The 25900-nt window shown below is 40.6% G+C and overlaps 1 protein-coding gene across 1 annotated transcript; it reads left to right on the forward strand.

The window, feature by feature from the left end:
• Positions 1–1856: 1856 nt before the first annotated feature.
• Positions 1857–23548, forward strand: LOC147331526 (MYG1 exonuclease-like). The gene is made up of 7 exons (XM_086293938.1): positions 1857–2341; positions 3549–3661; positions 8581–8740; positions 10866–11015; positions 14203–14325; positions 15576–15757; positions 23212–23548. The coding sequence occupies exons 1-7, from the start codon at positions 2057–2059 to the stop codon at positions 23399–23401; spliced, it is 1203 nt and encodes a 400-aa protein (XP_086150064.1). The 5' UTR covers positions 1857–2056; the 3' UTR covers positions 23402–23548.
• Positions 23549–25900: the final 2352 nt, after the last annotated feature.

Consider the following 25900-nt stretch of genomic DNA (forward strand, 5'->3'; position numbering starts at 1 on the left):
CTACTACTGGGGTCCCATCTGGCTAATTACCTTGTCAATAAACCTTGAAGGTAATACCGCGAGAACGAGAGTTGGGGGTGAGCGCTGATCCTGACCCTCACTAATTATCCCATCCCAATTCCAGCACGGCAGGAAAAACAGTCCAAGGCAATAACTCAAGGTTTCAATATTATTCATGCACGTGTCCATTCATATTAAAAACCTGTCACTGTATTGCAGATTTCATTTAAAAAGGAACAACATTACAGTTTTTGCCCATCAAGGTGTAAAAAACAGTGTAGAACAAAGCTGACCAGGAAAATGTTTATTTGCATTCATATTTATATGTCTTATGCACATTTCTAATGCACTAACTTTTTTACTGTGCTGAGACTCTTTTGTTGTCACGTGCATCTTTTTTGTTGACATTATCCTTGAGATGGAAAGTTGACAGTGATTGGATGTAATATAGAAAGACACACACCCATGAGCTTTCACACTGCCTGTCAGGACAAACACTAAGCCATCAATCTCCAAAGATGACTTTATCTAACTCTAAACCTTTTCTTGTGTCATCCCAGCAGGAACAGTGGCCTAAATAAGTGTAAAAGGGAAAACCCCCCAAAAAGGTTTGTAACCACCAAGACCTCAGGTTGCACTAAAAATGCACAAAGCTGTGAATAGGTGAAAATAAGACAAAATGGACTTTCACCTCATCCAAGAGGTGTTTTTTTTTAGTTTAAAAATAACTGATGGAGAGTCCCAAGTATTTAATACGTAGTGGATGCGTCAACCTGGAGGAGATCCTAAGGGATAACCCAGCTAGGTGTTAAATACCTGGAGTCTCCATCAGTTGTAGAACTGAAGATTCCTCTTGAATGAGAGATACAACGTCTTCACAGACAAAAAGTGCACAGCCTGTCGCAGTGTCTGTGTTGCTTTTTATTTAATCTTCTTGTTCTATTGGTTCTTCAACCTGTTTTCCTCCTGCCTACATCTCCATCTTCAGGATCCACTGAACAGTGTACACTATCCCTCTTCTGTACATGTCCAAACAGTCTCAGCCTTGCCTCTGTAACTTTGTGTCCAAGCTGCTCAACCGGAGCCCCATCACATTTCTGTAGTTTACCTTCCTGCTTCTGTTTCTTAGATTTAAAGTGTGCACGTTATTATCTTCTAATGCCATTTCTATACTCTTTTGCACAATCTCTGTCTCATTTCTTTTACATTTTTTTTAAACTCCATTTACTTATTTAAATTTTCATCACTGCTGTAAATATCAAATAGTGCTAAACATAAAAAATAGATATGAGACGATTTTTATTTATTTATTGCACTACCTCACACTATAGGCCTGAAAGTCTTAATCTCTGCCTCCTGTCATTTTATCACTGCCACCTTCTCCAGCACGTCTCATTACAATCTTGTAAACATTTCCTTTGAATCTTGCTACCATCCTTCTCTCACAAATCACCTACACCCTCTCCACCCTGCCTGCACTCTCTGCTTCACCTCTCTTGTGCACTGTCCCCTGCTTTTGATAGTTGACCCCAGACATTTAAACTATTCCACCTTCACTTCACCTCCTTGTATCTTTTCTTTCCTCTCTCATTGACAAATATCTATTTTGTATGAGAATACGAAACCGCGAATCCTTATACATTTAACATAATATTTTTATTATTATGTAATTGTAGAATATACTTTTTAAATAAAATAAATCATGTACAGTAGTACATAATTAACTATTTGTGCACTATACAGTGTCCAAGTCCTGCTTTTTTAACTCTGCAGCGTCCTCTGCTGTACACAAGTTGAGCTAGCATAAAATCATTCTCCTGCAAACGAGCTTCTGAGATAATGTAATCGCTTTAATTACCTGTGTTGTTGTCACCAGTGTTGTTTATCACTGTCTGCGTGAGTTATTTAAGCCCATAAAGGCAAACAACACAACGATAACAATGGTGACAACAACAAAAATGCTCCCGGCATTTTTAGTTCTCTAAACAGGAGCAGCACATCCGGTCCGGCTGTCAAACCTGTCCGCCATTGGCGCGTCTCGTGGATTACTCTCTGGATGTGGGTCGTGCGTGTTTTTTCTTTGGCGCTTAAATTAACAAAAAACAGATATTTTCTGGTAACCAGTGAAACAGCAGGTGTGTCACGAAGGGTATTTTCGCGGGTTAGCTGCTTTAGTTCGCCCGTGCACTTTGCTAACGGAGAAACGCGCTACATGTCAAGTGAGCCGAAGAGACTCTGCACCGAAAACATGACCGTTACAAAGATCGGAACCCACAACGGGACCTTCCACTGCGACGAGGTTCTGGCTTGTTTCTTCCTCCGGCAGTTACCCGAGTACTCGGTGGGTGCAGCACGCTGCCGATTGATAGAAACATGTTTGGGGTTATTGCTAACTCCACGCTGTGCTTTGAATTTTTTTTAATGTAATCACTGTGCTCATCGTTACTGGCTAGGTAGAATTTAAATCCTCCCAGGAAGTCCTCACAGTAAGGATAAAGCCACATCTGCATTTTTGGAAACAACACTTAATCTTGTCTTCTGTTGATGGATCCAGTGTAATGCCAAAAAAAAAAACCCACCAAAAGGGGGCGCTGTGTGTAAACGGATTGCAAAAACGATTACAGCATAAGACGTAATACGGTGAATATGTCACACATTTCAGTGTTATGGTCTGAATAAACTAAAAATACATTTTTTGTGTGTGTAGCCAGGTTTGCAGAACATTTGAGGGAGTTTTAAATTAAGTTAATCTCAACCTAATAGCACATTTTGTCTCTAAATACTTAATATGGGTGATAAAATAATATTGATCAGAGATTTGCTGCACTGCCCTAATAAAACCTGTGATCAAACCCAGGTTATAGCCTGTCGTAGCTGTACCGTTGTTTTGTGGCACTCTGTTGTTTATATTTGTAATTTTTATAATTTATATTAGTAACAAAAATACCATATTTGATTACCTCTACATGTCTGTGATTTATGCGCAGTTTAACAGAAACATTTTGATTACATATTTGAATTGACGTATACTTTATACAGTCAAAGCTTAAAGGTTGGACCTCCAAACACAGGGCTGGGCTTCTATGGTCTAATTTTTCACGTGTTTTTTTTTTTCTTTTCCCTCCGGTGAGATTGTTGTAATGGTCTTTTAACAGGTATCAATCAGAAAGCATTAAATCGACTTCAGATGGTGAAAAATTCAGCAGCCAGACTTCTTGGCGGGCCATTACTTCTAGAACTGATTTTCAGATTATAGTCATTACTTTAAAAGCCCTTCATGATCTGGGGCCAGAATATATACTAAAACTGCTGTTCCCGTACCAAACACCAAGCAGCCTCAGATGCTCAGGCAGAAACATGTTAACTGTTCCCACATCGCATTTAAAGACTAATCGTTTTAATTTCATGCTAGTTTGTTCTTTTTTCCTGTGTTTCTGGAAAGCACTTTGAATGTTGGTGTTGATAAGTGTTATACAAGTAAACAAATAATAAAATAATAATTATTATTAATTTAGTTTGACATATATTTCTTTTTGTTTGCTGCACAGGATGGAGAAATCATTCGCACCAGGGACCCTGCACAGCTGGCGGAGTGCGACATTGTTGTGGACGTTGGAGGAGAGTTTGACCCAAAGAGGCACCGCTATGACCACCATCAGAGGTGCAGTTCTGGCAGTAAGCTGCTGAAAAGAGAGAAATTTATAGCTGTAGATTTCTAAAATATTATGTACTCTGAACTAAGACTGGGGGAGAGATTAATCTTCACTGTTCATCAACAGTAAGGGTCAGGATCATATCACAGATTAATTTTATGCCAGCTGAAAAATTTGACTTCAAGTTTAAGATTAAAATCTTGCTTTGTTCCAAGTGCTGTAAAAAACATGGTGTTGCATTTTGAGCTGTTCGTGTTTTCTGTCTGTATTGGTAGTTTTAAGGATCAACAAAAGAATGTTTTAAAAGATAAAGAAGATTCAGGAGAAACACCACTCAGCCATGTTATGAGTGTTGATGTTACATAGTTTGTCCAACAGAGGGAACTCTCTATTTCCCTGTCAGCCACTCTGTTTAGATTTTATTTTTCTAAAAGTAGAAACAGCTGACATATCAGATTATTGGATTTTGAAATTACCAAATATTGGTATCAGACTTAACAATCCTATATCGGTCAGACTCTAATATACGCATGTACCAATGGAAGGAAGCGTAATCTTTAAAGTAGCTCACGCACCAATCTCCAGTCACTTCCAAGCGCTGAGGCGCACCGTCTCCAGCAAGCCAAAATAATTTATCGGAATTATTACGCCTGGATTTTTCCCACTTTAACATCGTCATCGTACAGCCTTTGGGATTTCTTTTCATTATCTGAGTTCTAATGATGAGAAACTACATTTCGGGGTGGCTTCTGCTCTGACATCTTTGAAGCACCCTGATTGCATGAATCATAAGGTAACAGGCTCTGTGTTTTGTGTAGAATTTCTTCCTGATGATTGCATTCAGTCGACGTCTCATCACGTTGAGTAATCAGCCTATTCCAGGTGTCTTGTCAGCTTAATGTCCTGATGATAATCAGCCATAGCTTTTATGACCACGGCGATAAAGATATGCCAGGGCTCTCTTCCTCGCAGGCGGTTAGTGATAATTAGCGCTCCTTGAATTGAACGCCCCCCTGCTGTCGGTTCACGAGGCACAGAGGCTGCAGCAGTGCTGTCGGGGCCACAGGAGGCTGTGGCTGTCACTCACATGCCCGGATGGGGGGCAAGATGGTTGTGATGGCACAGATGAATGTAAGTGGGATTGGTGCGACAGGAAGTTAGAGAAGGAGCTGGCGAGAACAACTGTAGTCCTCATTTCAATTTCACTTGTGACAGCATACAGATTGAGCTGACAGCAGTACCAATGAATCGCAGACACATTCTGTCAAATAAAATAGCATGCAATTACAAGAGTGCAAGTCATTAAAGGACCTGCGGTTATTATATATAAATATATTTACAAATATCAAATGACTACTAATTAGAAAATGTTTAAAAATACATTTTATAAATTTGAAGGCTAAGAAATATATACCCAGTTAAATTATTAAGATTGGTTGCTTATGCTCGGCTCACTCACTGCTTTGACTTAACAAAGAATTATAGGTGAGTAAACATATTTTTCAGCGGTGACAAACATGCTCTGCATTTTGCAGCTTGTCATAAACAGCAAAAGGAAAACCTTTTTTGCTGATTTGACTGCTACTCTCACTGAATTTGGACCTTTAACAATGTAGGAAAAATGATTTTTGGATACTGCAGCTTTCCTTCTCCCATGTATTTATTGCATATCTTCAGTGCATTATAACAGCGGTCCCCAGCCTTTTTTGCGCCACGGACTGATTTAATGTCAGACAATATTTTCACGGACCGGACTTTAATGTGTCGCGGATAAATGCAACAAAATAAAACGATACGACCGAGACAAAAACTGGTATTTGGTAGTTTGTAAATATAGTGATAAACGCAAATTCACAATGTAATTGTATAACTTTATTAGCAGCATCCTCCTGAAATGCACCAACAATATTGAAAGTAACATCCTCCTCTCTGCCCTTTAACGCTCTCTGGTTGCTGTGGTAACGCAGAAATATTTCTTTCAATTACAACACGGGAAAAGACCCAGGGAAACCCTGAAAACCCCAGGGGGTTGGGGACCACTGCATTATAATGTGACCAAATGTTGATCAGTTATTTAATATTTGGGATTGATCTACTGTAATAATGTCTGCATTTGGGTCTAAATATGAATATCAGTAATGGTGGTGGCATGGTGGTTAGCACTGTCACCTCACAGCAAGAAGGTCTTAGTTTCAAATCCACCAGCAAGATGAGCCTTTCTAGAATAGAATAGAAAAGCCCTTTATTGTAATTCTACAATAGATTGGCAGCCTGTTCAGGCTGTACTCTGTACATACTAATGTATAAAAACATTGCCGTTGCTCTATGTGAGTTGGAATAAGCTGCAGTCCAACAGTGACCCTGAATTCAATAAATGGAAGAAAATGAATGAATTTATGGACAGTAATGGTGCAAAATGTATGGAGTCATTGGTGCTTGCCTCTCAAAAGTACAACAATTTTTAAATTAAATCACCGTTACTGCAATGCACTGAGTTGACTTAACAACTCTTGCTGAACTCATTCGATGGGAAAAGTGTAATCAGCAATGCCCCATAGATCATTTACTATCTGAAGCTCTCTGAGACTTAAACTATTGAGTCTGTTCTATTATTTGTTTACAGTTGGCTATAAATGAAAATGCATTTCCTTGTTTACTATCTGCCTTTCAAAAAACCCCACAAACGGGCAAAATTTGCTCTTAGACATTATCTGTCTTCCCAGCCCTCATTTTCCATCAGGTATTATACCGCACAGGAAACTGGGAAATTACCAAGTAATAGTATTCTTTTTAAACAGTGTTTGAGCCGAGTCACTACATTTCTTGCTGTATTTTCATGTGTTGTGAATTATAGTTATGCACAGAAACAATCCGAAAAATAAGTACATCTTGGTGTTCAATGACATGGATAACTTAAAAAAAGGAGCATCCAGCAGATTTGAAAAGAAGTGGACAAATCAAACCACACCAACACCAAACAGCTCTGTAAGTCTTTCTGTCATCTGTATTTCCACAATTCAAGAGCGTCACTCCTCCTGCTGTAGCATTGGTCAGAATTCATCCTCGTACAAGCTGTAAAGTCGAGGTAATATCCAGCATTTTATGGACATTTTTCCATGTTCACAAGAATTGCTGCTCCTAGAGTAATGGCATTAATTCTCATTATTTTGTACAATACAGCCAACCAGTGACAAGAAAACTCCACTTTCCTTGTGTACTTCACACATTACAGTAACCTGTGAATTTAGATGGAGGATAAGCCGGATGAGCCGCTACGACACTGACGTTCTGGTTCTGTTATTATTATCAGGAATATATGGAAAATAATCGCATCAGAGTAAAATGAAAACAAATCTCTTTAATGTGTTTTCTTCCCGGAGAGGCTGGTTTAAAAAAGCAGGGTGAGGTGCTGCTCTCTCCAGCGTGTTGCACAGATATGGTGTGTGTCACAAAAATGAGCTGAGCAGTTAGTAAAAAAGACAACTCTAACATGAAGAATAAATCAAAGTACTTAGATAACAATTGTCTGATTACATATTCAACATATTACATATCTGAATATGAAAGATATTTCTGTTTCTTTCGGGTTAGTGGGAGAAAATATAATGAGGCACTTTTAATCCAAGTCTCCATATATCCTGTTTGTCTGAGGAAATTTTTAATCTCCTTAGGTTGTGTGTATTAAGTCCTGATTAAGCAATTTTGTTGGAAGCGACAGAATTAGATGCATTAGATGACATTGTGAACTGCAAGTCTTTGTCTTTCGAGTCTGCATCAGAGTTTCTGACACTGACCAAATACAAAAACACATAATTTAGGTGCCCCTTCCACTTTGAGATGATCTGAACGACCGTTTTTGTTCAAAATGTCCACCACGGGAGGCAAAACCTGGAGACAGTTTGAATCTTTATCAAAACATCTCCAAGTTTCTACAGTAATTTAAGTCACTAAAGAAAAAGAGAAATTCACTAATAAGGTCTGAGTTAAGTTAATCTAAAAGTATTTTGAGTTAATGTGCTGTAATCAGTGTTTTGTAGGCAACATTTACATTTGGGGTTAAACACGGTTGTAATGAGGCATTGAGGCTACTTTGGAGTCGGTTTGTAGTCCAGCTCCTGGAGGTATCAGTGACAAATTCATCTGCATAATTCTGAATAAGTGAATTTCCTCTAATGACACAGAGAGACATCAGCAACATTAAGTGGTGCAGCTGGTGCAGTATGTGAAGCACACTATATGTTAATTATGTTTAAATAAAACTTAATTTATGCCTAAATATCACCAGCGCTCAGCTGAACTGTCCCATTTTAATGCAGCGAGATGTTGCTTGATCTTGACTTCACACAAACAGCTTGATGACTTTTTCTTCGTAAGTGTTTTTTCTTTTAGCCGTTCTTCGTTTCAGATTGTCATTTTCCTCTCTCTCATTCACTTCCATTTTATGATCGTCAGCATAGAAATGCCTCTGCACGGCCAATTAGCCCTTTAATGGCTGTGATTACCCCCTACTTCCCTAGTATGTCACTCATTCATTTGATGGTCGGTTTTCCGCTGTGCTGCTGCCCGAGCATCCTAATTAAGCCTGAATTAAATGACCAGCAGTGACTCTGTGCTGGAGCCCACCCATCTCAGCACGTGTCTGAGAGGCCTCCAGTGGTTATGTGAGCTCACACTTACAAACCAGTGCGTCATTATTGATAATTTCAAGCACATGGCTAGATGCAGTATTTTGCTGAAGAGGAGAAAAAAATATGAATTATTTGTTATGAGCAGAAAAAAAGTCTAGTGATTGGCCTTTAGAACAAAATATGAATATCACAAGTTTTGGTTTTTAAATAAATAATCCGTTCTTCTCTCGCTACACAGTATATATGGTAAAGTTTTCAAAGGCAAAGACTAATAAACACATTTTCTTCCTGTTTTTCAGGACCTTTTCAGACACTTTCAACAGCCTCTGTCCAGAGAAGCCATGGCTGACCAAGCTCAGCTCTGCCGGCCTGGTCTACCTGCACTTTGGCCATCGAGTGCTGTCGCAGCTCACGCAGCTGAAGGAGGACGACAGGCAGCTGGAAGTGCTCTATGACAAGGTGAGAGGAAAAAGATGACAGATTTATAGCAGGCAGTGGATTTCTACTGATTGTATGTTTATTCACAAAATAAACACGCCATTGAAAATGTGTTTTCCACTGGTCCACTTGTGCCAAAAAAAACATTTTCTCAGCTGGTGAGTGGAACCTGAACATTGTTAATTTCACGATAAAGCTGGAAGAGGGAGATTACAAAAATCTATTAAGTGGGCAAGCTTGTCAATTACAAAATTATAATAGAAAATAAGGGACACAGCATCCTAATTTGGCGTGTATTTTGCTTTTCAGAAGAATTGTGCAGATTGCATCCTGAAATCCTTCCAAACTGTCCTATTATACATAAACAATAGGGTTGGATGCGTTCTTCATCTTCTGTCGGTTATTTTGAAAACTAAAGACAGAATCGTGTGAAACGATCTGTAGTGTTGGGACACTGAGACACAATTCACCATTTATGATAATATCTTTAGCAGTAAGGTCAGAGGGGAAACAGGATGGATATGCTTGTGAATGAACCCTTTAGCCTCGAATCAAAGAGATCATCTGCTCTAAGCTAAATCTTAAGAGAGTTGTGATTTAGAAAATGTTATCAAAATGTTATCATTTGACTATTTGGCCAGATCATCCATTTCTACGCTTACATATGCCAGTGTTTTGAGTTTATTTTTGGATTTTCTGCAATCCACACAAGCTCAGATATATCCATAAACTGACTTAAATATTTTAATAGGGGGGTGCTGATGGTTCCACAGTGTCAAGTTAAAAGACAGTGCCAAAGGCTTTTAAATGAGCGATTGGCTACAACTGGTAGTTTCTCTATGTCAGCATAAAAATGATTTGTTTGACAGCACTCATTGGTCAGACAAGACAAAGATTGAGCTATCAGGCAACAATGACAAAAGGAATACATGGAGGTGTAAAGGTTAGGCTTGAGAAACCTGAGAACACTGAGCCATCTGTCAAGCATGGTGGTGGTAGCATCATGCTCTGGGTTGTTTGTTGCCAGAGGTTAAAGAGGCTAAAGCAGGCTAACCTGAACTCGAGCCTCTTGACAGTTGGCAGACTACGCTGGGTTCGTGCCAGGAAACCAGACAGTTTATATGAAATCTACTGATTCTGCCACGACGCGTGGTCAAATATCCAGCCAGAAATATACCAGAAGCTTGTTCATGGCTGCCAAAAGTGCAAAAAAGTGCAACTTGTTAAGGGACATTTAACCAGATATTAGTGGAAGTGTATTTATATATTTGACCCTGTGTGCATTTGTAGTACAATCATTCCACAGTGGAAAAAGAACAGTTCACAGAAATGATCAAATTCTCCAAATTACCGTCACATTTATACCCATGAAACCTCTGACCACAACTGTAGATTTAAAAGCACAAACTAGGACACTTTTTGGGATTTGCCTTCATCCCACAGTTGGCAGTAGAGTGTGAACAGATATAAAAGGACACGACAGGACACGACAAAGTCTTTTAGCCAGATTTAAACAGAGTTCAGTTTCTTGCATTTTAGACAGCTTGGCCAGCAGGAGGCCTTGGCATCCATTGTGTTTTAATGGTCGGGCACATTAAGCCAGCCAAATCTTGGGTCACTATAAATATTAGCACTATTAACTCATGATATCATTTTTCTTTTGATGTGTCAGTTTGTTTAAAGCCCCGAGTAATCCTTTTACTCATGGCTCGGGCTCTACGTATTTTAGGATGCTGCATGTCATGTCCTTAGCCAGTTCCGACAAACTAAACATCGAGTTTTGCCTCAGAGCTTAGCTCCACTGATAAGTCACTTGTAAAATGTCAGCTCTTGCATGAATGACCTTCCAGTGAAGTTGAATTTTTATCATTTAATATGGCTGTTCCAGTTCATCTGCTCGTACAGTATTTTCGGGGATTTGTGAAGTAACAGCTTTTTTCCTATTTCATTTAGGTTTAATATTTTCTGTAACTACACATATCCTGTGGGTTTAATTCCTTTCCATGCATTCTTCTTGAAAAAGCTTTGTCTTTTTTTACTACTCTGATTTTATGCTTGGAATAAGTGTAAACACGAAACAGCTGATTCTGATGCCATAACAGATTGACAACCTCTGCCGCCACGTGCCTCTATCATGTGCTTACAGCTGTATGAGAACTTTGTGGAGGAGGTGGATGCTGTTGACAACGGCATCTCACAGTATGATGGGGAGGCCCGGTACAGCATCTCCACCACGCTGAGCGCACGTGTCTCACACCTGAATCCACGCTGGAACAGCACAGATCAGGATACTGAGGTGAGTACATGTGAGTGCAGCTGTACTCTATACCAGGACAGAAGGTGGCTTTTGACATGTGTGTGACTTCACATCTCTTATATGGGATTAATTATAGTTATTATTTGTTTATCATTGCCTGGATTTCCACAGCAAAGCTCACCGTTTCTCAGCCTAATGCAGTAAAATGAGCTAATATAAGACTGTATAACTGTGGCATGCAGACAAGTCAGCATCTTTCTCTTCACTTTAATGTCCTCAGAACAGTTCTCTTTTATAATACACAAAATATCTCTCTGTCTGTGTCTTTGTCCCTGATCTCCTCTCAGACCATCAGGAGATGAGCGACCAAAATTGGCACACAGGTACATCTCAGGTCCCTGAAGGTTCTTAGCTACATCAGGCATTACGATGTTGCCTAGCAGCTACCTAGCATTTTTTTTAAATTCAAATAATTATTAAATTTTGCATTTTCTAACAAACACAAAAATACAACAAAAAATAACAAAAACAAAAAAACGAAGAGGTTTTAACATCTGTTGCATTAATCTGGAATTTCCAAGTCAGGCAGACATGTGGGTGGAAAAATTGTCCCATTGTTCCACCAAAGCTTCAGTCGCGTAATGTAACCTTCCAAACATCTTTTCTCCAGCAACATTCCCAATCATTTTTTCTTTCCACATTTTAAGCGTTGGAGTATGGGAGTCCTTCAAATATTCCAAAATGACACGGGCACATGTTACCAATGCAGCGCTTAACACTCTAAACTGATGTTTAACTGTGGCACCTCTCCTTTGTCTCCTAGTAGACATAATTTAGGTGATCTGGGCAAGTTACAAGGTATCCATGCCTGCATATAATTCAATACACTGTTCCAAACTGGAAAAACCAGCTGGCATTCCCAGAGGGCATGTATCAAAGTATCTTTAGCTTGTTGGAATTTCCAACATGGGTCATCTCTACCAGCACCTATTTTATAAGCCTTGAAGGAGTATAATAATATCTATTAAACATTTTGTATTCTGGCTTCCCTAATGTATAATCCATTATTCGACAGTATAGAATCCCACGTATCTTCATCCCCTGTAGACCCTAAATCCCTTTCCCATATTTTTTTCATAAAATGTACCAGTTTTAGCATTTATCCACCTATAAAGCATTATTGTGGGTCCATTGTGGTTTTACAGTTGTGCCTAATGTGAAAAAGATCACCGGTTCAATCACATTCACTTGTTCAAGTTGACGCAAATCCCTTAAACACTGCTTCAGGAAGGGATTCTGGTTAAAAGAAGTTATAAAAAATACAAATCAAAACTCGCTGCCCACTGTGCTGAACCCTTGTGAATAAAGAAGCAACAGAAAGTAGCTTTTATGCACCTAAAACACCTTATAATGCCTGCCTATCATTTTAATTTCAGTCTCATTTATATCCCCAATAGCTGAATTATGCATGATGCTTTATAATGCCATCACAGTGCCCATCAGCTACTGAGAAGTTTGCTAAAATGACCTGTTTTTAACCTCTGTGCACTTAGAACACCCTACAATAACATCTAATTTATATCCACAAAACTTCAGTTATACATCATATATTATGATGGCATCAGGTTGCCTAGCAATCACCTAGCAACGTGCTGAAATGACCTGTTTTTTTTGCCTTTTTACACCGACAAGACCCTATGAAAGCATCCTATCATTTATTGACACAAAAGCTTAATTATATGTGATATATTATAATGTCATCATGTCGCCTAGCAACCGCCTAGCAATGGGGGTAAAATGACCCTATTGCAAAAAGCATCACAGCCCACAATACGAATAGGCCAATGACGATGCTGCAGCGTTGGCATGTACTGGCGCACTTAATACATACCTGTTTATGACCTCAGTTGATCTGTAGAGTTTTAACCTTTTAATCAATAAAATGCAAGAAGTAAAAAAACCCAAACAAAAACACTATACAGACGATTTTCATATTGGAGAAACCTGAGCATGGAGTATTGTTTTCCATGAAAAATTGCTAATGTTTTACTATTAATCAAAAAATGGTAGTTTATTTTATAATTGATGATTAGTTATCTCAGCCTACTGATTTGCAGCATCATCTCAGATACACAATATTGGAAAATTTGAGCAAAGATAATTAGTACAAACTAAAAAAAGAGAACTTAAAAAATCTAAATAATTATCCAAATGCAAACATACAACAATAAAATGCAACATGCATACTTTGCAACATGGATTAATTGCGATTTTAACAGACAGCTGTTCCACAGTAGTGCCCCAGTATAAAAAAAGGGATAAATTTAATTATCACACACAGTGAGCAACCTGTGATGAAGCAAAACTACAAAATAGTCTTAAGAGGGCAAACAGGTGCAGTGTGGTGCAATCAGTGCTCAGAGGTCATTGTGAGAGCTGTGCAGGACCAACAGAGTGTGAATTTTCTGTCTCTCATCAGTGTTTCCTGCACACTCACCCACAGCCTAGATATGCATATATGTCGACTATGCCAACATTTTTTTCCCCTTAAGTTACCTGCTTGTTTCTTGTTTCTTTTTTTTTCACGTTCCACTTCACATGATTATAATTCATGTCCTCCAAACACTGCAGGCGAAGCCATATCTGTGAAATGGGAAACTGAGAAAGATTTGAACTGGAAAATGTTTGGTAGACAACTTAATGGTAGAGTGACCTGTTGAACTCTCTGCACTGGCTGCTGCTGATAATTGAAAAACCTGATGGATTTTCATCTCCTCCAGCCATGACTGTTAATACTCAGGTCCAATTCAGCCCCCTCAAACAGATGCATACAGATTGTGCATGACATACCGCGTGTGTGTGTGCATGAGTTTGTGTGTGAGATATCTGTGCCGTGCTTTCTTTCACATGCTCCTCTTGGGCTTCTGCTCGTGAAACTATGCGAGAGTGAAATCGGGCTGTGGTTTGGGCTGCAGGGATCAGCAGGGAGGTAGTAAGACAAGACTTAATCACCCCCGTTTTGTCTGGTACACGGTCTCACGTAAAGTAGCTGATGTCAAACTGATGCTGTAGTAGTGATGAAAGAAGCTAAATGATCAAAAGAGTCAGCTGAGTCTACAGAGTTCTTTCTCTGTTAAAGTGACATCAGTGTTTTAAGTCTAGCCAGCTGTCAAAAAATCCAACATGTCTTTATTCTCACATATTTTAATCTCTATTTTATCCTTAGGAGGGTTTCAAGAAGGCACTGAAGATGGTTGGGGAGGAGTTCCTGGACCGTCTGGATTTCTACAAGTCCTCCTGGCTGCCAGCTCGTGAGGTCGTGGAGGAAGCTGTTAAGAAGAGGCATCAGGTACGAAGCTGCCCATTCTGTTTCATTCTGTTTGTTTTCTTTATTTGTTTGCACCAGCAGCAGTGGGCCTCTTATTACTCTCATGGTTATCTGGTTCACGGAGGGAGTAGCCTTTGCAGAGATGCCCAGATGTCCCTCTCCCCTTCCACCTCCTCCTGCTCTTCCAGGGGGACACTGAGGTGTTAAAAAGCCATCCGAGAGATGTAATCTCTCCCTGGTCTGCCCTGGGGCCTCCTACGGACTTTCCTGGAACACCTCACCTGGGAGACATTCAGGAGGCATCCTTTAATGTGGAGTAGCAGCTCTACTTGCCACCCTAATGACCAAAATCACCCTGTCTCTAAGGCTGAGCCCACCACCATATGGAGAAAGCTCATTTCCACTGCTTATATTCACAATCTCATCTTTTTTCAGTCACCACCCAGAGCTCGTAACCATAGGCTAGGGTGGGAATGTAGATCAGCTTTGCATTTACTGCTGACACCACACCAATCCATCTGTCGATCTCCTGCTCCTCACTCATCAATAAGACTCCTCAACTCGGGGCAGCGGCCCATCCCTGACCTGGAATGGGCACTCCGCCCTTTCCCGACTGAGAACCGTGGCCTCGAACTTTGAGGTTCTAATTTTTATCCCAGCCATTTCATACTTGGCTGAATTGGCTGTGAGTGATGATGTTTTTTGTTTTTGTTTAAGCCGCTGGACGAACAGTCGGTGTTTTCCCTGAGACACCGACTGTGGTTTAAATAAACTAAATAAATATGACTTTGAGGTTGATATGGAAACAAATGAAGCTAAACAGCAAAAAATATCTAAACACAGACCAGACAAAAAAGAAAAAAGCAGATGTAGGACACCTGATCTGTTAGCCCATAATGAGAAACTCACTGCAGAATTTCATGTTTGAGTATTTTTAATAAAAATCTGTGAATAAAGTTTGTTTTGTGCTCCTTAGATCTAATTTAATTTCTTTAATTGCTTTTTATGAAATTCTGATTCTGAGCATTTTCTGTCTTGTTTTGAAAACTGTAAATATTATCAAAAATGATGAGAGTATCAGGACTGTTGTTGTTTAGTTGAAGGAGACATTTATCACTTATAAAAGAAGCACAAGTTACGGTGAAAATGAGTTTAAAATGCTGCTGCTTTTCTTATACAGTGAAGCTTTCCACAGACACAGGCTTTTGTGTCTGTCCTTGATTTTTGCACATTAGTCACATGTGTTACACCTGTTCTATTCTTGTTTCCAGATAGATCCCAGTGGAGAGGTACTCCTTTTTTCCCAGGGTGGATGTCCTTGGAAGGAGCATTTGTTTGCCTTAGAGAAGGAGCTCCACGTGGAGACGCCCATTAAGTTTGTCCTTTACCCAGACCAGAATGGACAGTGGAGGGTCCAGTGTGTCCCTGCTGGGCTCAACACTTTCCAGAACAGGTAAATTTTAAGGTTATCTTTTAGTAAAATGTTATTGAAAACCATTTGAGGACCTTTTTTTCAGCTTTAGCTGTAGCATTCAGTCGCATGCGTGGAGGAGACCTCTTGCATGAGTTCCTTCAGCAGAAGTCGAGCATGCATAACTCGCAGGGGTTTTGTGAAACTGAGTCACGCACAATAAATTTTTCCACACTGGATTTTTTTTTTAACACAATGACAGCTTCAGAGTTTTCAACGTGTTGCGTTGAGCTCCGGTGACAGAGACAAACAATGGTCTATGATTTAACTTTCATGCTTACTGGACCGTGTGACAGCCGCTCACGGAGGGTTGACGTGTTATCCGGTGAGAGACGGACTCCTACAAGGATAGAAATGGTTGTTTATAGAATGAGGAAGATACTTTATTTAAGCCGAAGATTTTGTTCCCAGGAACTTAAAAAAATATAAACACAACTCAGCACAGCCACCTGCACAGCCCTCCCACTCAGGTGCTTCTTGTGTGTTTTTCTGCTCTTAATTATACCCAGTGCTTCAATACAGCAGACTGAAAGATATAAAGCACATGCCAGTTTGACTGGTAGGAGAGATGCTTTGATTTCAAGATTTTTTTTGTGAGCATGAATCAAAGTGAGATGCTCTGTCGAGCAACAAAGCCCCTTTGATTTTCTGCTTCTATGCTTTTGTAATATGAATACCATTTAGGCCACTCAACAGTTTAGAGATGTGCTCAGTCACTGTCAGTTGTGCCTGACATACATGTACATGCCTTTCCTGTTTGTCCTTTTGCACCAGTTTAATTGGGTGGGTGAGCAACGTCAATGCCAAACTTTAAGAACACGATAAGTCGAGAACGAAGTGACGTGAGATTTTCAGGTTGATATCATAGGTGCTACGAGGCTGAGTGGTCGCACTGGCAGCTGGTGGTATTTTTGCTGTTGTGATAAGCAGCATTTCGACATACTTTAGCAATAAAGATGACCCGAATCCTCAAACCTAGCACTTAAATGAGAGTGCTAGGCTTATTAAACCATGTTAGAGTTCCTGTCAGGTCCCTCACTAATGACAGTGATGACAACACCACACCCCCTGTGTGAATTTTTAAAGATGATTAGCACCTATCGTCTGTGCTTCTTATCTCTGGAGGGGAAAGTGTTTACCCAAAGAGCTTCTCGCAGACCGACCTACAATGCTGTTCTAATAATGTCACTAGCGGGCCCACTGGAGTCCTGTAGTGGGTGTGTTGTGCCCTAAATCCCAGAATGTAGCACACATAATCACCAAAGTATGGCAAACACTAGGCTGATCCTGGACGTTATCCAGATATTCGTCTCTATAGCTGCTTGGTGCCGTACGGTTGCAGAGTCCATGTTCCCCAGAGTCGTGTTAAATGTGTTCATAATCACAAAAACCTGTTTCCAGGTACTAACAGAGACATTAGCGACAAAAAAATCTCCTGGTGCAGAAAATCTTTCCAGCATTGATGTTCCTTCCCTGTTTCGTTTACTTGACATGAGCTGCTGGATATTGATCTGCGCTTTTAAAGTGGTAGCCCTAAGTGGTCAGCATGTGCACTTAAGAAGCAGTGACTTAGGTGGAAGAGTATTGGAAGCGATTTGCGCTTTACAAAGCTGTGAAGATGAGCAGTTTTGCCTCGGGGATAGATTCTAGCATGTGGGTTTATCTTTGATCTTGTTTCCCAGTCTGTTTGTTAGACTCGCATCTTGTTACAGCTTGTATTTGTCTGGTGACAGAGCAATATGCAAACCGTGTTGTCAGAGTATTTTACAAGATTATATCAACTGTAGTTAATTAATTAGAAGTTTATTTATTCTTTGGTTGATGTGCTCTCTGCAGCAGGTTTGTGTATCTGTGCATGTGTGCGAGTGAAGAAGGGTCACCTGTAACACTGCTGTATTCAATTAAATTAAAATTAAATTTTACATTCAGTTTTATGAATATAAACCACAACAACAGTCACCTCAATGGGCTTTATGTTGTTAGGTACAATATTAGAGAGAAAACAATAATATAACCTGTTATGAGCAGGTACTTGGTGACAGTAGGAAGAAAAAAAACGCCCTTTTAACAGGAAGAACCCTTCAGCAGAAGCAGGTTCAGGGAGGGGCAGCCATCAGCCACGACTGGTTGGGGTTGAGGGGAGGAAGACGGGGCAAAAGACACACAGGACAAATTTTATATATACACATAACTCATCCCTGTTCATCTGGACGTAGCGTTTTCAGTGGGAGAAATGTTTCGTCACTCATCCAGGTGACTTCTTTGACCTCAGCTGACTTATTGTAATTGACTCTTAAACTTTTTTCAATGGAAGAACAAGTAAAAAGCCCTGTTTAAATGAAATAAAAAAGCTTTATAAACTTAACGCGAATAAAAGTAAATGCAAGGAAAAAATTCTGAATAAATAATAAACTACAAGTGTTTATGGCACAAGTGGATGAGTCGAGGGGAAAGGAAGGACAGGTGAGATTTCTGTTTACCTGTTATGAGAATTATTCATCTTAAGCTGCAAGAATCAGTCGCAGAGCAGAGCAGGCAGCTCGATTTGCACACTCTGTATGAGGTGTGGGAGAACTTTGCCAGTTGGACGTATAGAAGTGTATCGGCTGATGTGAGTTGGCGTTGTGTTCAGCTGGTCCGCCAGTATTATAGCCGAGCTTGACTTCACCGTCTGTCTGAATTAGCGCCATGCTCAATATTTTTTTTCTTTTTTTCATTTAACGCGTCGGATGATTTTGGGTGGCGGTTTCTTCTACGTCAGATACAATTTTATCCAGACAACAAACTCAGCAGGAAAGCTAGACCACTTCCATTACTGAAAGCATTTTGTGGTTACAGAAGTTTTACTAATCGAACACACCGTCTAATGAGTTAGGAAATTTGTGCAAAGTGAACACAATCTGTTTTTTAATCCTCTAAAATTGGTAAATCCTCTTAGACGTCAGATCGAGTTATATCTGCTACAAAATGTTTAAACTGTGTTATAAATTGAGCTCTGACCTTTGTGACAACGACTAAAAGCTATGTGTGAGTTTTGAGGGGATTGCTTGTGGAGAACTGAAGAAGAATTGGGGATTGTTGTCTAGATTAAGACTCTCTTTCCTTCTAAGTGTGAGATGCTGATAGTTTTTGTCTGATTCCAGTTTTCTTTCTAAATACTTTAAGTGACAAACAAAAATAAACTTTTCTTCTATGCAGAATATTAATTTATTAATTAAAGAAGTTATTAACTGTAGTAAATTACAGGATTTCGCTCCCTTAAAAAAAAAGCACAAACTGTAGATCACTAGAGACATTTTCCTCTGGCGCGATGAATCAGGATTGGCGGTTGCCAGGATTACTTGTCTGACTGCATTGTGCCAAGTGTAGAGTTGTGGTGGAGTGGGATTATGGTGTGGGGTTGTTTTTCAGGAGTTGGGCTTGCCCCCTTAATTCCAATAAAAGAAACTCTCCCTGCTTCAGCAACAACATGACTGCACACAAGGTCCATAAAGACATGGCTGAACGAGTTTGGTGTGGAAGAACTCGACTGGCCTGCACAGAGTCCTGACCTCAGCGAGCCAGATGGGAACGTCATATTAAACCCTGAGAATTAGGAATAGGATGTTGTTCAAGATCATGTCTATGAAGGCAAGTGAGTGAATACATTTTCTAGTATGTTTATAACGTCTCTAGATTGGAGGATATTAACCCTGCTTTTACCCACTTTGATCCTTTGCTTATACCGAGGCTCACACTGAAGCGGCTGGTTTGGAGCTCTGGATAGCTTTAGCCACTTTTCCTTTGTTAGCTTCTTTATAATGTCCGTGTTTTGCTGGGTGAAGATGGTTTAAGTGTCTGACTGGGTTTGTTGGTACAAACATTTTCATGCTGGTCTCCCTGTGGTTTAATTTGGCCAGTTTTTCAGTCGTTACTCATAGTAAAGTGTTTCCACACTAATGTTAGAGATTGGCTTTACGTGTGCTTGTGCACATGCATGAAACGCCACAGATCATAATCGGATGACCAGCTGTCACCAGTCTTGACTAAACACAGTGGAAATCGACTGATTCTGGTCCCTGGATGATTGATCGCTGCTCCTCTAGCAGCAACTTGATATGCATCTGTGATACTGCATTTGAGAGTGAATAGTAAATTGATGCTGATATTGATGTAATGAGATAAAATTAGAAATGTGCCTCTGACAGTGAGAGCTACATTAAAGAGAGGAACAACATAAATACACTAAATGGTTGTTGCTAAATAAATTGCGCTTATAAATAGTATCAAAAACAAGGAAAAAGCAGAAATCGTACCAGTCACATGATCTTTCTGGTCCTTCACGTTGACTGCTTGAGAATAGTGGGAGACCTTCTGAACACATCATTCCTACAGAGACAGGAAGACGCTGGAATAGCTTTCTGATTCACTCCTGGCCTGACCAGTGGCTGCTCTCACCCCTTTCCTCCTCTTTTCTTTTGATTATCCCATTAGTGGGTTTTTTGTGCTTCTTGCTCTTTTTGTGCAGAGTATTTCTGTCTCAGTCCTATAATCACACTCCTCCATTTTGTCACCCCCCCCCCCCCATTTGTCTTGCTCTTTTCCCATTAATCCCTTTTTTCCCCTCCTCCACCTCCTCCTCCGCCTCCACGTCCTCTTCTATCTCCCCCTCCTCCGCCCTATCTCGCTGTCTCACCTTTCACACCTTCCGCCCCTCCCTCGCCTGGTCCCTCAGTTAGACTTTTTTCCACTTTGCTCCAGAATCTCATCAGGCGGCCGCGCTTTCAAAGACTAAAAAGAAAAGACACCTGTTTGTAGTCGCGGAGCACTTCAAAGATTTAATTTAATGCAAATATGCTGGTTGGTGTGGCGCTACATGGGAACAATAGCTTGTGTGATGGATAAAAACGTAGCTCCAGATGGCTCTTTCTATGGGTGGCCTGCTTTCTCCCAGCGGGCTTGTGCCGACTCTGCAGAAGGGGTGTTGTTATCGCCTGTGTCCCTGCTACTGCACCTGGGGGGGAAAGGGTCTATTTTTATCAGCATCGTAGTGCAAAGTAAATGTGAGCTGAGAGAACGAAGAGGGGAGTGAAAGCAGCCCTTGCTTGGAAATGTGCTGTATAGGATGATACTGTAGGTTGACAGCAGAATGAGCTGAGCCAGAAACATATACCTCTATTTCAGGAAATACACACTGGCAGCTGCCACATTTACCTGCTGTATCGCGGTATTGGAGGTGAACCTGATGGTTGTGACTCGATGTCTTTATCCTTTCTACTTCATCTGATTGTTATTTTGGTCGATAGTTTAGTCGATAAAGCGCCAGAAAATAATGACTGATGTCCTTCACAATCACCCGTCTCCTGGTGATCTCTTTAGTTTGTCTGAAATCTGAACATATGAGCAAAGGGCAAGACAAACAAAAAAACAAAACCCAGACTGTATGACATTTTTGCTTGAAAAATAATTAAATTGAGCTGGTCATCTGTAATCATGTCTGTAATTCCGAGATGAAGCAGCGATGTCAGGTATAAAATGACAGTGGATCATATGAGAAAATGCCTCGGAGAAAAAATGGGAATAATTCCATTTAATTTGTCTTCAAAAGCAGAGAAATTTTACATTGTGGAAGGGAAAAATGTGTGTAATGTGGAAGATCTGTGGTCAGAATTTGGTGCATGTTATTGATGAGTAAAGGTGCAGAAAAATGCAGCACTTCAGCTTCTACAAAAGTGCCTTTTGTTCTGTTCTCAGTGAGGAACCAGAAGGTTCACGCTTTCGTTCATATCGCTGAAAACATGCAGTAATGAAGTCTCAAGGATGTGTCTCCGACTCTAAAGTAACATTTTTGTAATGACCCACTAATTGCCACTATCTGTCTCAGTTGAGGTCTTAGGGGGTCTTCTCTCATGAGACGCTAATTTGTTAATTGTGGATTTATTTTTAGACCGGTCATCTCGCAAGCGAAAGCTTCCTGGCCTATTGTAACAACATCAGCCGCCCCCTCCTACTCCTTCCCTCATCACCAGCCCTGTTGACCTTTCCTCAGAGCTCATTTTCCAGCCGCACTGTGCAGCTATCGATTGGTTGATTCTTTAATGGGGATTATAGGTTTGCCATGCTTGCCTCTCCAGGTAGTCCTATGGCAGTCTTATTAGGGATAAAAGATTTGACATAATGCAGTCGACATGCAAATCATTCTCATCATTATGGATGTTATAGAAAAATGGCAGTTAATGCTCAAAGTAAAGAGAACAAGCGAAAACACTTTGCTCGCTTCAAACTGATGCACCGTTTGACAACCGTGTCACTTTATTTCTGACAAATTCGACCGTGCTGTTCCATAATTCATCAAGTTTGCGATAAAGAGAAAGACGAGCCAAAGGTTTGTATGACATCCGACGCTTTTAGGGAATTTCGGCGTTTTAAAAAGCATTTAAAGTCTATTCCAGAAGCAGGCGGTGGGTGAAAGGTGAACAATGAAGTGCTTAATCAGGCCAATCGGAATGAAACATTGCTAAATATAAAAGTCCTCTGAGGAGAACAGGGGTCTGAGATAATGGAGATAATAACCCCGTCAAGGAAAGAGTGATATAAACGCACGTGCTAGATAACAGGTAAGGTGTGATTGGCAAGGCTGTAGAAAGATGTATGCTACCTGCAGTAGGTGGTAAATGAGCTGTTCTACATTTTTATGAATTTTCTCTGCGTGCTCCATCCAGAGACAAGTTTTCCAGGTCGGCTCGTAAACCATCGCAGAGCCAATCTTTCCCCCACTTTGCGAGATTGCCTTTTGACTCCACTCCGCTACCATAGGGCTCTCCAGTCGCTGCACTGAGGTGTGATTTTCCACATTGCTGGAGGAGAATAAAGCTGATTGTGTTTTTTTTGTTTTTTATTGTATTGGTCTATTTGTCGGTGCCCATTATAGTGGTGCTATGTGCAAGAGTGGCTGCACATAGCACCACTACCCCTGCAGGCATGAAAGCTGAAAGGATGAGAGTAATCCAAGCGTTTGTGCAAAAACATTCAGAAATTATGAAAGAAATGAGTTACAACCAACTAATATACATATAAAAATGCATTTTTCTGAGCTTTTGCCGATTAATATTCTAGTATTGTCTTCATGCTTTCAGTCAGTTTATATTTAGGACTTTGTTAAAGCTCAAGTTCACGTTCATATTTCTTGTTTTGTGAAGCAGATTTTCACTTTAGTACCATATGAGCTACGGAGAATTTGAAAAGTTTAAGAAGTGCAAATATATTTTGTTTTTGTCTGTAAAATGACTTTGTTAATCACTCTGTTTTGGGGTTTTTTACCCTAAACTCCAGAGTTTGCTGTTTTTCATAATGTACAGTACATTTTGTTTTTGCAAAACTAATGCGCAACATGAAGTGATCAGCAGACCACAGTGTCCATCTGTAAACCAACCTGCCCTTCTGTGCTCCTGTCCCAGGCTGTCGCTGCCAGAAGAGTGGCGTGGTGTTCGGGATGAAGCGCTGTCGGAGCTCAGCGGGATCAAGGGCTGCATCTTTGTCCACGCCGGAGGCTTTATTGGCGGGAACAAGACCCAGGAAGGAGCGATGGAGATGGCCCGCAGGACCCTGCAGGCCGCCGCCCAGTCCCCGGCGAACGGAAACAGCTGACTTAATTACCATGTTGTTTAGTGATATACCAACGCAGACTCTGGGCTCTGGGTCATCGTGCTGACTCATAATATCCTTCTTCTCTCTGCCTGTTCTTATAAATGTCTGTTCTGGAGTTCTTTTGAAATAAAAGACTGATTTGACATATTTTTGGTCTTTGGTAAATAATTGAGCATTGGCTTGAATCCGGCAATAAACCTGCTGTTTTCCCAGTCTCTTGGCTGTCGCTCGCGCCCCATAATATGCTGCCATCTGACCGAACAACACCAGCATCTTCAAAGCCTGAGATACCACGGCCTTACCTTTCAGTCGCTGATTTATAGAGACACCTGGACTACGGTTGCACCTTTCATTTCCAGCGTGCTGACATTAACCGTAGCACTACAAAGAGATACAGAGGCCACTTCCTTTGGCTCCGAGATCAAAGCGTCAGTAATAAGGCCTGATTAATTTGGATAAATTAAATTACCAAACGCCACAAAGACGTGCTCCGCGTGGCAGGAAGCCTCGTGACGGGGTTACCGGGACTGGGACGAGTCATGCAGTCAATTTCCCTGTAATAAAGTCGGTAGATGTGGCTTGAATTTTCTCATCATTACACCAGATTTCCTCCCCCTTTTGCTACCTGTTACTTCTTATTACATTCTCCACGGGTCTGACCTTCCGCTGCTCTTCGTCTACATAACGCACCGCTCTGGTTTTATTGCTGTGCATTTTATTCCATCAGCGCTGGTGTCATTGTGCAAATGCCACTGCGGTGCAAAATAAAATGGACACGTTACAGCTGTAAATGTTGCTCGGCTTCATGTCTTTCTCCTCATTTGCCTTTCGTTGCATTCAGACTATTTATTCTTAAATCCAGTTAATTTTCTCCTAACACGCTCTTGCTTTTACTTTTTTTTGTGGCAAACGTTAGACCTCCCCCATCTAATGTCAAGAAAACAAGCTCCCACAGACAGCATGTGCTCATAGCAATAAAGCTCATGGTGTATCGTCTAATCTATATCTGCTCTCAACTTTCAGCTGCTGAATTATTGTTTACCATTTGGCTGAGAGTGCACTAACAATATATAATGGCTTTGGAAATGTGCGCTTCCTCTTGCAACTTCTTTGGCACGCTACCTTTGTCTCAGAAGCACACAGATACACGTTTTAGTGTTATTACTCTGCTCTCTATTGTGCTGGTCCCGAGCCAAGGTCTCAATCCAATCCATACACATTTGTCACAGCCTTTTATAGTCACATGGTGTTGTAATCCCTGCCAACTGATGCTGTATTGTTTTGGGAGATGTAGAAGATAACCCCTTTTCACAGCTTGCTTCACTCAAAGGAGCAGGACACAGCAAAGGTGCATTCATCACAGTGGCAGAATTGGAGACTCTCTGAGAGAAGCATCAGATTGAAAGGAGGAAAGAACTGATGTGTAGCCTAATATGCATCGATTTGAGCTTCCCAGTCTCCACTTTACCCTCACATGCACAGTTTCAGGCTTATTCATGGTCAAGTGCACTTGCCTGATTGCTGTGCACAGGAAATCACAGGGTGCTCTGTGACTATATTCTAAATGTTTAGTGTCCTCAAAAGCTCTGCTTTGCATTTTAGCCCATGCGCTGGTTTTGCTGCTACAGAACAAACGGGCTGCAAGTCTTTTGCTGTCACCCAAAGCCCCTACAAAGCAACATTTTTTAATACTTTGTTTTGTCAGCAGAGATGATTTTCCGTCTGTGTTGTAGTTTTTAACAACACAGCAGCAAACCAGATCTTTGTGTTAGTCCTCGGTCGTAAGCATTTTTAAGACGACTCCAGCACTACCGAGTCCCACTTGGCTACGCTGTGGAAAAATGGCTACTGAGAGCCTCAGCAGAACACCTGCCCCCAGCCTGACCTGTTGTTAGTGGATTTAATCCCGAGAGAATGACAGGCTAGTTACAAGAAATGCTCCACTGCTTTTTCTTTTCTCTCGCTCCCCCTCCTCTCCCTCTCTATACCTAATGGAGAGGTATAGCCACATGAGTTTTGTGGGTTTTATTTTTTTTGCCCTTTCTTTTCACAACACAGATAAAGAACAAAAACACGGACCGTGTGCACAGAAAGAACTAGATTTTTGTTTCTGGCTGGCAGATCTTTTCCACTGCCTCTTTGTATTTACAAATTTGTATGGTTTGCTCAGTTTTCCCCTCTGAGGACAACACCCGAGCAAACAGATGATGCCAAACTGTTTCACTTGACTGCAGTGATGGTTTTCCTTGGAGTTCATATTGTCAGTGTTGTCATCATCGTGCTGCTCAGAGGCATGCGCATCCTTTAAAAGATCTTCATCCGATATTGTACAAATAGACCCTCCATAGCCTTCTCACCATGTGGTACAGCTTTTATTTTTCTTCCTGCAAATTGAACTTCGGACCCAAAATCATGCTATTCGCTCTCAGTTCAGGGAGCAAAAATAGACAATGTGCAATACTTTTTTTTTTCTTTCTTTTTTTGAGTAGGAGATTTTTC

This window comes from Aulonocara sp. 'chitande type north' Nkhata Bay, linkage group LG5, assembly GCF_057382095.1.
Source record: "Aulonocara sp. 'chitande type north' Nkhata Bay isolate Kocher_YH1m ecotype deep benthic linkage group LG5, A_spYH_male_GT1.1, whole genome shotgun sequence".
Lineage (NCBI taxonomy): Eukaryota > Metazoa > Chordata > Actinopteri > Cichliformes > Cichlidae > Aulonocara > Aulonocara sp. 'chitande type north' Nkhata Bay.

Excerpts from the sequence above, each read along its gene's own strand:
- LOC147331526 (XM_086293938.1), top strand. The coding sequence starts at position 2,057 with ATGTGGGTCGTGCGTGTTTTTTCTTTGGCGCTTAAATTAACAAAAAAC. Across the intron at positions 2,342-3,548 it reads GGCAGTTACCCGAGTACTCG|GATGGAGAAATCATTCGCAC; the intron begins GTGGGTGCAGCA and ends TTTGCTGCACAG. Across the intron at positions 14,326-15,575 it reads CTGTTAAGAAGAGGCATCAG|ATAGATCCCAGTGGAGAGGT; the intron begins GTACGAAGCTGC and ends TCTTGTTTCCAG.